The sequence below is a fragment of the Ursus arctos genome, unplaced genomic scaffold (genome assembly GCF_023065955.2).
Source record: "Ursus arctos isolate Adak ecotype North America unplaced genomic scaffold, UrsArc2.0 scaffold_21, whole genome shotgun sequence".
Taxonomy (NCBI): domain Eukaryota; kingdom Metazoa; phylum Chordata; class Mammalia; order Carnivora; family Ursidae; genus Ursus; species Ursus arctos.
This window is the reverse complement of record NW_026622886.1, coordinates 44,129,654-44,141,670: the sequence shown is the minus strand read 5'-3', so window position 1 is coordinate 44,141,670 and position 12,017 is coordinate 44,129,654. Positions and strand designations below refer to the sequence as shown.

At 44.1% G+C, this 12,017-nt stretch overlaps 1 protein-coding gene across 3 annotated transcripts in view; it reads left to right on the top strand.

Moving 5' to 3' along the window:
• Positions 1–5,903: 5,903 nt before the first annotated feature.
• SRGAP1 (SLIT-ROBO Rho GTPase activating protein 1) overlaps positions 5,904–12,017 on the top strand; it is a 259,814-nt gene continuing 253,700 nt past the window's right edge. For 2 of the 3 annotated variants that reach the window (XM_026500112.4, XM_026500111.4), the window contains exon 1: positions 5,904–7,011. In XM_026500112.4, coding sequence (XP_026355897.1) covers positions 6,945–7,011 — 67 coding nt within the window. In that variant the 5' untranslated portion in view covers positions 5,904–6,944. The remainder of the gene's footprint in view (positions 7,012–12,017) is intronic. The other variant, XM_026500114.4, reaches the window with a different exon arrangement.

Sequence of the window (12,017 nt, the reverse complement as noted above, 5' to 3'; positions counted from 1 at the left end):
CGAGTGCCCCACTGCCTGTGAGCCTCATACTACTTTTTCAAAAATCGTCTTTGTTTTACAAAAGACTATACCTTGAGATTCTTTTGAGTGCCAGTTTCTCCATTATATTGATTCATTTATTTGAGAGAGGGAGAGAGAGCATGAGCAGGAGGAAGGGCAGAGGGAGAAGGCCTAGAGGACGGACGCGGGGCTCGATCCCAGGACCCCAAGATCATGACCTGAGCCAAAGGCAGATGCTTAACCGACTGAGACACCCAGGCACTCCTCCATTATATTTAAATAGGATTCCATTTACCAACCTTTGGCTTCTTTGGAACACTCCGAGGAGCATTTATATAGACTGGTTTCTCTGTAAAAGAGCTAACAAAATTAGGCAGCCTTGAAATGTCTGCCGCCAAAGTATAATGGCAAGAAGGGGTGGAGTCTGTTATTCATTTCCTAAAATACAAGCTTTAGAGACACACGCACGTCTTGGTAGAATAAATCTTTTTGTTAGGGTTTGCTCTACATACGAATCCATCTCTGATTCTGATAACTAAATTGCAGCCATTTCTTGTCTCACTTTGGCTGTTTTTCTCTGAGTAATGATACCATTCTTTAGTTATAAGTGGTGGGATTTCATACTTTCATCAGGATGGGCTCATGGAACATTCATACTCCGCTCACACTGTGCAGCAACCACATGGGAAGTTGTAGTAGAATTTCCAAGCAGCAGATAGTCACTCCAATGAGAGGACTGTTATGTGTGGGTGTTTGGAAGTTATAAATATGAGATTACACAGAGCAAATTCTATTTTAATAACGATTTGTGCAAAATGGAAACAGGTGATTTTGAGCAGATGATTAAAATCTTTCCAAAGCAGTTTTATTCAAAGAAAATTAAAGGTACTTAAAAGCCCTCATTTATTTTAGCTTTAAAGAGGTTTTTTTTTTTTTTTTTGGTTTTTTTTTTTTTTTTTTTTGGAAATCAGAGATGAGAGTTTTTGGCGGAGAGGAACTAAATTATACAACTGAACATTTTAGAAGAATCATGCATTTTATTGTTCTCTTTTGCTTTTTCTCTCCCTGTGACCTTTCATTTCTTTATCTCTTTCTCTTCTATCCTTTCTCTCCTGCTGTCTCTTTTTAGGATCTCTTGCATTGATGCTCCAGGGGCCTCATCCAAACTCACCTTTCTTGTTACATTCTACCCGCTTCCCTATCAGGGAAAGTGCATTAGAATGAAATTGGCAAGATCTTTTGACAGCTTGTCTTTACTACTGTGTTGCCAGAAAAGGGAAAATGGCTGTTTATACGGTCCATTTCCACAAGCTGTTGTTAAATTATGGGCCAAGTTTCCTTTAAAACAATGATTAATATTTCTTGATTGACTACCTGGAAAACCGTACTGGACTCATTCAACCTACAAATGAATGAGAGTTCCCTAGATTTGGGTAGGATTTAATTGAGCTTTTACTTGGATATTTGGAAGTGGGTTTTTTAATGTCAGCTTTTGTTTACGCCAATTGCAGAGTGTGGAGCTCAAAGTAATACATTACATCATATAGCTTTGCCATCTTTTATGTCAAAAAGGGTCAAAGAACAGCAATGTCATATTGTGCAATTGAATAGATACTCAAAAAATATTTGTCGATTAGAGTGGAAGAGACTATAGAGATCATTTTGTAAAAGATTTGAGGTGGTGTCTAGGAAATGTAGACACACAGTAAACTAATAAATTACAAGACAATCCCATCAAAACCCAAGAAATTCTCAATTAACACAGGAGGTTTAAACAAGACGATACATAGGCACACATAAACGCACCAAAAGGTTCTCCATAACTGGAATGGTTTTGCAAAGAACTTGGAAGCAAGCTTTTCATACCAAATAATGAGGATGATGACCAGAACAACCAACATTTATTTATCACTTATGTGCCTGGCTTGGTGCTAACTGCTGTATGTACACTTTGCATTTATTTATTCCCCACCACAAACTATGAAGGTAATTATCCTGATTTTACGGACGAAAAAATTACAGCAAAAGTTTTATTATCTTGGAGGAGAAAACAGTCTACTTTCTTGGAGATATACTAAAATGAAAAAAAAAATTAAAATCTTGACCATGTCATCAATGTCACTTAAGTAAATGTAGCTAGTGTTTTGTCAGGATATTCTTTCAGTATCTCTTACCCTTGGGCAAAGATTCTCAGGCGTGAGAATCACCTGGGGAACTTCTCCCTCACCCGAAATTTGGACCCTATGAGTCTTTGCTCCTCAAGGTGTGGTCTCTATGACCACATTATTGGCATGGTTTAGGGGCTTATTAGAAATGCACAGTCTCAAGCCTCAGTCCTGAAGGCATCAGGACCTTAGTTTACCAAGATTCTCAGGTGATTTGTATGCATATTGCAGTTGAGAAAGGTGGCTTTTGGTACACAATGTTTGAATTCTAAATAGACTCCCAAGGTGATTCTGGTGAAGGTGACCAATGGTAAGATGATTCTTTATAAAACACTGCCCCAGGACATGAGACCAAAATGCAATTCACTTAAAGCACGACTATAAGCAATTGGAGAAGCCAAGGGGTCACAGAGTCAAGACAACATAAGATGTGCACGCACAACAGTTGCTGTTCTCATTCTCTGGCTGGATCTGAGAATAAAACCTAGGATATTGGCAGGGCTTCACCCACTTTTCCATCCCAACAGGCAGAGGAGAAGTTATCCCTTACAGGAAGGGGAGTAGCTGAATATCCTACTTCAGACATGAAGCTACTTTTAGACATTGAAACTATATCTAAAATAATTGTGTGAATTTGGCTCTTTAGTGAGTTTGTATTTAACTTTTAAAATGACTTAAGTTATCGAGGATTGGGCCAAAGTGGTACTGTAGTAAGGTGCATGGTTTATTTTGTGGCTGCAAGGCCCCCGATGTATGTTCCTAACTACTCCCAGGACATAGGGTCACATGGTAGATTAACTAGTACTTCTGGAAATTTGGGGTGGTTCTGAAAGGCAAATACTAGATAACAGGGTGGATGAATATATAGTAGGGATCCTATTATCAGGCACTCTAAATTTCTCCTTGTGGGCCCCCTAGAGTAGGAGTGTGGCAGGGAGGGGTGAGCTTTAAGGGACCATCCCTCTTGTACAGCTAAGAAAACAGCTACCACAAGGTGGAGCAAAAAAGGCACAGAATTAGAGTCACAGTTGCCTGCCCCCAAACTCGGCTCACTCTGGCTTTCTGGAATTCAAGTCACAGGCATTCTCCATATCCAGCTCTGTGAAGCAAAGTGGGCTCCTAATTATGGGAAAGATAAGGAGCACCTGAAAAAGAGAAAACTATGAAAAAAATCAACTGACTTGTTAATCACACTGCATGGCTGGATCAGAAGAGATCCATGGAAGGAAAACCAGGAATCAGTCATACACATTTCACTGTGCGTGAACCTGCCTCACAAGCTTAAAGAACCATAAATTTACAGAAATCAGAGTAGAAAACTGGGAAAACCCACTCTGGAGGCAAGCTGATCTGGGCTGGAATGATGGCCCACCCAGGTCTTTATGCATTTACTGGGCTTTCTAGTTTCTCATCTGTAAAATGAGGACAATGGTATCCGCCTTTGTAGGGTTCTTGTAAGAATGTATGCAAAATGCTTTGTTTAGTGAATGGAATCCAATTTCTAACTACAGTAAGATGGTGATTTACTAATATTAAGAAATTAACATTCAAAAACATTTATTGATGCTTTATTGAACATGATGAAATCAAAGATGTTTAAGATACAGCCTCTGATTTTTATTTTTTAAATCTTTTTAAGAAGTTTTATTTATTTATCTCTACACCTAATATGGGGCTTGAACTCACCTCCCCGATATCAAGAATTATAGACTCTTCTGACTGAGCTAGCCAGGTGCCCTGCCCCTGTCTCTGATTTTTAAATAGCTTTCTTTCTAAGCAGATTAAAACTGAGATAATCGCAAAGATAACTAACATTCTCTGGGTATGTACAATGGTCTGATGTTGCTGTAAGCACTTGAAAGGACTACCTCAGTTAAGTGCTTATCACATGTCCAGGAGCTAGGCATTAACCCATTGCACAGATGAGGAAAGTGAGGCCTGGAGAGGCGCCATAATTTTTATCAGCTCACTCAGGAAACTGCAGAGCTAGGATTCACTTCTAGATGCTCTATCTTTGGGGGCTTGTGCCTACCACAGTAGTACAGGTTTTAGCTTCAGCCAACAATGCATTTTTAGGGGCTGCACTTTCTGCTGCCAAGTTGGACTTCCCAAGTGCAAATATAAAATAAATCCCAGTAGCACCATGGATGGGCGATATGAATCACATTTATATTTGACTGCAATCATCACCAAAGTAAGCTGCTTATCTCTGGTCTCTCTCTCTCTCCCCACACCCAACCCATCCTTCCACACTGACAACAGTTATCTTTATAAAACATACATGTGATTATGACACTTCTCTACTTAAAAGGTTCCGTGTTGTCTGTATAACTGTGTCCGAGAGCTCAGTACAGGAGGCCTCTCCCAGTTGGCCCTGACCTTCCTCCCCAGCCTCTCTGCTTTAGGTATTCTGGCTCTTCACCCAACATTGTTACATAAGACAGTTCCGCATGAAATTAGGGCAGTCAAGAGTTCCATAGTTAACCTCTTGTGTGGCAAAATGGAAAAAAATTAATTTTTTAAAGATTTTTAATTTTTTTTTTTTTTAGTAATCTCTACACCCAGCTTGGGGCTTGAACCTACAACCCCGAGATCAAGAGTTGCATGCTCAATGACTGAGCCAGCCAGGCGCCCCTAAATCTTTTTTTTATTAAAATGTAAAAGCTGTGCAATTAAAAACAACGTGCACACACTACCAGTTGAAACATAAATATATATTTAAACTTTCAAAATGTTTTTCACCTCCTATGAGGTGATCTGGTATTTTAGTGGAGGACATCTTGTAACTCTATTTCCAATTGCCCCAAAGTATGATGTTCCTTTTTCCTCCTGGAACCCAACCCCTTTCCTCTCTGAGGTGGCAAACTGCTTACTAGTCATCCTTCAAATCCAGTTTAAATACCACTTCTCCCAAAACCTCTTGCAGTCATTTTCCCCCTTCAGGGCCCCCAAAGCTGGGAGTATTTCTTTCTTACAACATTATTGTACTTTACTTATTTATGCAATAAACCTTGAGGTCCTTTAAGGCGGGGACCAGGAACCTGATCTCGGAGTCCTAGCTCTTAGCTTGGTGTTTTGCCCACAGTAAGAACGTGAAAGTTTATCACTGGATACATGAATGAATGCTCAAAGTCTAGAAATCCCTACTCTGTTTAGATCCTGCAGGGAAAAGATTTGTATACTGGACACGCCTCTGAACAATCGCTTTGATAAACCAGGCCCACATTATGTCAGAAGTGATCCGTAAGGAGACAGGAAAGGTCCCAAGTGGTACTTGCGTCTGTGACAAGGCTGGTGACCACGCCTTTCCTACACCCCTAGCTCCCGGGGCTACTTCTAGGATGGGGAGAATCTTTGGTTCAAGATGGGTATTTTTCTCCATCTCGACTGAGGAGCTTCACCCTCCTTTGACTTTTTTTAGCAGCCAACTCGTGCACAATTCAGTTAGCCTCCAATTCTCCTACTGGGGTCCAACATCTTGGACTCCCATCCCTTCCCGTCGTGGAGCGCTCCAACTCTGGATTTCTCCGACGGATTCTAGAAAAAGCCCCTCCAGGACCCCCTCCCTCGGCCCAAGACGGCCTGGGTCGGGAAGGGGTTCTCCAGCTGCCGGGGCAGCGGTCCGCCCGGCCGGCCGAGCAGAGCCCAGCCACAGCCGGGGGAGGCGCGGGGGGCGTCGCCCACGGCCGCCCGGGCTCGGCGCGCGGGGCGGGGCCGCGTGTGGCCGCGAGAGGCATCCATCTTCTCGGACCAGCCGGCGTTTCCTCACCGAGCGGGGCGGGGGCGAGGGCGAAGGGCACGGCGCGGCGCCGCCCCTCCCGCGAGCCCTGCTCCTCTTCGCCGAGTCTCGAGCGGCCGGTGTGGCCGCTTTGGCCGCCGCCGCCCACAGCTCGCTCTCTGGGCGCGGGGAGCCGCGGGCAGTGTGCGCGCCGGCAACTTTGCGGCCGCCGGGGGCGCGGCTCCTCCCGGTGCGCGTGCGAGTGTGCAGGGCAGCGGCGGCCTCCTGGGGGCAGCAGCGGAAAGCGGGACGAGGAGAAAGAGGTAGCTTCGGCGCCCCGTGGCCAAGGAGGCAGAGGCCCCTCGCGGCGCCGGCTGTCGAGACCTAAACTCCGCCGGGGCTGCGCCCAGGACGCGTTGGAACGGAGCAGCGGCCGCCCTCCCGGCCGGCAGCGGGGACTCGCTCCAGGATTACGTTCCTTTTCGCCTGCCCGGGCGCTAGCAGCCGCCTTTGCCCACGGGGGAGCGGCGGCCGCGGCAGCAGCATCCCGGCCCGGGTGGGACCCCCGAGCGCCGGAGCCGGCGGCTGAAGCAGGAAGGGAGGGTCGCGGCGCCCGCCCTCCACGGCCGGCCCTGCCCCGAGCGCCCGGTGCGGGTTTCTAACAATGGTGCGGAGCGCCGGCGCGAGCCCCGCGTCCGCCCAGCGGCCGTAGAGGAAGTGGCCGGCTCCGGGTGGGGTGGGCAGGGAGACGCCCCCCGCCGCTCGCTCGCCCGCCGGAGTTTGCCTGCGCGCCGGGCCTCCCCGGCCCCGAGCCCGGCTCCCCGCCGGATCACCGACGGCAGCTCGAACCGGAGAGACTATGGTGCCAGCGCCCGGGTTGATCTAGTCCTCGGCTCGCTTCTTTTTTCCGCCGCCTCTTCTTCCTCCTCCTTTACCTCCTGTCGGTGCTGCCTCTGGGTTCCCGGTGTGTGGGAGTACAACTCTCTGCCTCTCCAAGGAGACCGGTTTGTGACAGCCTAACCGAACTTGCCCATTGAAAGCAAACCCAGAACAGCTGGATAATGTCCACTCCGAGCAGATTCAAAAAGGACAAAGAGATCATAGCCGAGTATGAAAGTCAAGTCAAAGGTAAGGGTGGGAGCGGCTGCCTTGCTCCTTTTGTGTGCCTTCTTGTCATTGTGCTCGAGGAGTTGCATTTCTAACTTGGTGTCTGCGTTGGAGGCAGGCGGTGAGGGACAGCCAGAGCTTCTGGTTGAGCCACCCCGGGGTGCGTACAATCCAATCCCCGTCCCAGTCCTGGTCCCGTCAAGCCCACAGGGAGCTGCAAACCAGGCGGCTCTCCCCGACTGCCAGAGCGCACCTCCACTAGAGCGAGAACTGGCGTTAAACTTAACCACCTTCAGCCGGGCAACTTACATGGGAGGCAGGCAGCCGCTAGTGGTTCCTACCCAGTTATCCTCTTCCTCCTCCTCATTATTCTTTTTAACTGATATCTTTGTCACAACATACATATATTTTTTTAAGAAGTCATTTTTCTGAAGTCTGGACACTAAATGGTCTAGAGCTTCATTGAGTGCAGACGATTTTAGACATTTACACTATTCCCTATTTATTAGGGTGAGTCCGCCTTTTATAAAACAGCTCCCTAAAAGCCTGGCAGTTAAACCAAGCAGGGACTAGTGGAATCTGACTCCTCCTTTATAATGGGCCAGAATTCATTGCCATCTTTCACACTCACACGGGAATATTGCTTTATCATTTGCAGGAAGCTACTTGCATGTAAAATGGTTTGAATATTTAAGTAGTAGTTTCAATCCATTTACGTTGTCAACTAAGGAAGGAACCTAATTAAGGTTAAGCATTTTTATTTAATGTGCCTTGTGGTTTAAAAAATATATTTTCTCTCTAGTACAAGTATTTTGTGTTCCTGTTGAAGTGTTTAATGTACACGTATCTCTGTTGTGTTTGTGTGGGTTTTTTTGTTTTTGTTTTTCTTCGTCTGTGGTCTCTCCTGGGTGGTTTTCCCTATTGAGACAATGGATGGAGTGTTGAGATTGCTGCTGTTATTTGGAATATTCAAGACAAAGTTCATAACAATTGCTATGTAGACACCTGTGTTTTTTCAGATACAGTCTATAAAAGGGCTGCTGAGGGAGGCATTCTTTACTTGCCTTGGGAAAGGCAGGGGCAGCCTGGGTGTTCTTTTGTGTGGTCAAGTTGTGAAAATGCTTGGAGTCCTGTGAGAGGACCTGGAGGGGGACCCTCCGCCACCCGAGGGTGAATTTGGACCAACTCATCATGGCCACGGAGGTAGTGTGCAAGCCCAGGAACTCATGTTTCTTTAGGCTAGCATCGATAATGGAGTTGAGCTCAGTGTTGTTCAGGAAATGATTTTTGACTGCTTGTAATTAATAGGAACTGGTTACATTGACATGGAAGTTATTTTAGTAGAGAAGTAATTACTTCCTTAGTGACAGGTAAACTTTTTCATAAGCAGAATCCTTCTTAATGAGTGCAACACAGCCTAAAACCTTTCATTCTAAGGTGGAACTCCTAGTCACCATTCCTTCTGCAGGTTTTCCACATGGCTCTTTGTGGTAGATCTTTGGGGGATGGCAGTCTGGCTTTCTTGCTGCCTAGAGCGCTGACTGGCAGAATGCACTTTCAAGTATTGGTTTAGTTATTTCTGCTCTTAAGTCATTTGTCCATGATCAAGTCCTTATATGAAGAATAGTCTCATGATTAATTTCTTTCAGAGCGTGAATTCTATTGTTATGTGACTACTGATCTGCTTGAGATAAAGGCCCTCTACATTAAAAAAAATCAATAAAATGGGATGTGTTGCATTGTTTAAAATGTGTCTATCAAAACCAATCCAAGAAAAAATTATGAACATGGTGAGGATTATTTTTGGAACAAATTCTGGTCCCAAAGAAAGTGATCTTTTCCATTATCTTCAACCTTCCTCATTTACACATACTTACAGTCCTCAGGCTGCTTTATGACTCTTTCCTAACCTGACCTGCCCTTCTCATCAGGACCTGTGTCCAGACTTTATGTATTTCCACCCATCCTGTTTCTAACCCAGATCATTATATCCACATGCAATTACGGGAGTAGGGCAGTACAGTGGAGTTGGACCATACACACCTTCAATGGCACCAATTCACCTGTACTTCTAAGCAAAATCAAGAAACGAGTGGGAGAAAAATGACAGTGACACAGTGCGTGAGGCCAAGCCATCCCGTGCGTGAGGCCAAGCCATCCCGTGCGGTTCCTTCGTAAGGATGTGAAATGCAGGACTCTGGTTTTCTGTTTTATTTGTTGAGTCCCTCTGTAAGGGTGAGCACCTTACCCTAGCAGAGTGCTAGTCCACTGTTTAAAGGTATATGGTTTTGGAACAAGAACTTCTTTTAATTCCAGCCAACTATTTCATCTGTTGATAAACAAAAGAAATGTGGTCTCTTTGATTGCTGAAGGAAAACCCGGCTGGCTGGACTCAGAGGAGAAGACATAGGTCTGTTCCCAGTGAATAAAGCCACATATATTGGAATTTCTGGATGACTTCAGGGTATGGGTGATTTCAAGAGTCAATTTCGGTTATCTTTGCCTTTTTTTTAAGCCTTTTTATTTAGAACTCAATACTCCAGAGTATTGTTCTTTCTTTTTCTCTCCCATTTCCCTAATATCAGTTGCACGAATTTCAGAATTTCTGAGATAATGGTTTCATCTAAAGGAATGACTCCAGGTGTGGGATTTTGCCACTGTGGCTGCCCGCACATGTTTTGGGAACAGACTTCATGGAGCTATTCTCAACTGTGAAAATAACCATCATAGGTGACAATGTGTAGTTTTATGTGTAAAACTGTAAGTACATCTAGTTAGATATACCATGTTGAGTAAGTCACTTAGCTTCTCTTTGGCTTTTGGTTTTCTTACCTATCAGATGAAGAGTTTGGATTCTCTCGGTTCTAAGGATCTTTGAGTCTGATTGAAGATGTTGTATCAGTTCATGTCCATCACTTAGTAAAATTTTCAAGCTTTTTGCATTTTCTTTCAGCTACCCAGTTGTGGGGGAAATCATCTTTGCTTTCACTTCTTTTTATAATGAATTCACAAACACTATGTATTATTTGAGTTCTCAGAAAATTAAAATGTAATGCAATAGGGAATACAGAAAAATAATAAAACCATGTTCAGAAATGTATAGCCCAAAATTGTAAGAGGAGATAGAATTGTGAATTATGCAAGTTGTCAGAGCATAGATAGGTTTACATCAGGGACAAAAGGACCTCAAGTGGTAATTTAAAAGGAGTGTGTTAGCTAGGAGAAGAAAGACTATCGCATGCATGTTAGTCAGCTTCCCAAAGATTTAGAATCTAGAGAAGTTAATCTCTTGTTTGTGGGGCTCTGAAGAAGCCAGCCTGTCTGGAGAAGTGTATGAAACACAAACCAGTTGACTGTGTTGCTTATTAGCATCTCTGGCAAAAAGCTTAGCAGGGGAATAGATGGTAACAACTGGCTAACAGAAGGTTTGGAGATTATCTGGATTCTAGTATTCTATGCAATTTTTGAATTCTGCAGCAAAAGTATTGTGGCACACATATGAAAAATACTGGTTCCCATATGGGAACTGAAAGAATCCAAAGACACATTTTGTGAGGTGGAACTCATGGACTGAGAGGTTGTGTTTGTTTCTAAAAATGCATGTTGTTAGTTGCTAGGAATTGACAGCTATTATTTGCAGTATTTTCCCAGGGATAATCTCATACTCATCTACATGCCATATGTACAGGAAGTGCCAAGAAAATCTGTTGTTCTTCGACCACTCTGCTGCCTGAACTACAAATAGTACATTTTGGTAGCAGTCGGATCGTGAGGAAATGCCAATTCAATTTGGTATGTCATGCAGTAGGTTTCAACAGAAACAAGTGCAGCTGTCACCAGTATGGAACCTGTATCTCCACTGATGCTCTTTCATGTAACCTGCAATGGAAAACAACAACAACTTAAATCAGGAATTAAAACTTTATAGCTGGGAGGGACTTTAAACATTTCCTGTCCAACCCATTCATTTATGCGATGCGAGGAGGCATAATGATAGAGTTACGCAATTAACTATAACCTACCTGGGGCTAGAACCCAGGTCAGTTGTTTTCAGGAACAATGATTTACCTTTAGATTCCTCACAAAGTAGAGCAGGAGATAGAATATTCACTGTTTAGACTTTTTTTTTTTTTAAAGATTTTATTTATTTATTAGAGAGAGAGAGAGCAGGAGCAGTGGGGAGGGTCAGAGGGAGAGGATGAAGTAGGCTCTCCGCTGAGCAGGGAGCCCAATGTGGGATTCGATCCCGGGACGCTGGGACCATGACCTGAGCTGAGGGCAGATGCTTAACTGACTGAGCCACCCAGGCAACCCTCACTGTTTAGACTTTACATGCATTGAAGGAACCATAGTTGGACCTAGAAGAGAACAGCAACTCCTCTGGTCTGTTAACAGGAGGAGTTAAATTGACTAACTGTAACTAAGTTGGGTGGTTTTTTGGGTTTTTTTTCTCCACCAAGATCATTTCAAGAACCTACAATGTGCAGGCAGTGACTTCACATGCTTGCCTTAGGATCAAGAAAAAAAAAATATATGGCGACTACATGCAAATGTAACTTGCTTGAAATTTTGGTCAAACTAATGGGAGTGACTGCAGTAAGCCCTCTTATGTTGCCCAGAAACCCTGATTAGTTTCATGAACTTCAAAATATATTAAGGAATAGTTCGGGAGAAGTTTTTGAGGACAATGCATCCTTCTGAAGTGCAGTGAAGGTTGGCATGTACTGCAGGGTGACAAATCGCAGCTTTAACAGCCTGTGCTGCTTCCTTACTCTCGGGAAGCGTTGACCAATTTGGGAACCACACGTTTGCAACTCTGGTTCTGGTTTGAGAGTCTGCTTTGTAGCGTGGCCAGACCCTTTTCTTATTTCATTCATGCTACCCATTTTCCCTTCAACTCAGACAGTTAAGAATTAAGGAAAAGGAAAGGAAATAAGCTGTATGTCTTATCACTCTATGTTTGTTTTAACTTGTTGAAGGTAGAAGGTGGGATTAGGGATAGTTATTTGAAGACATTTTTAGTTACT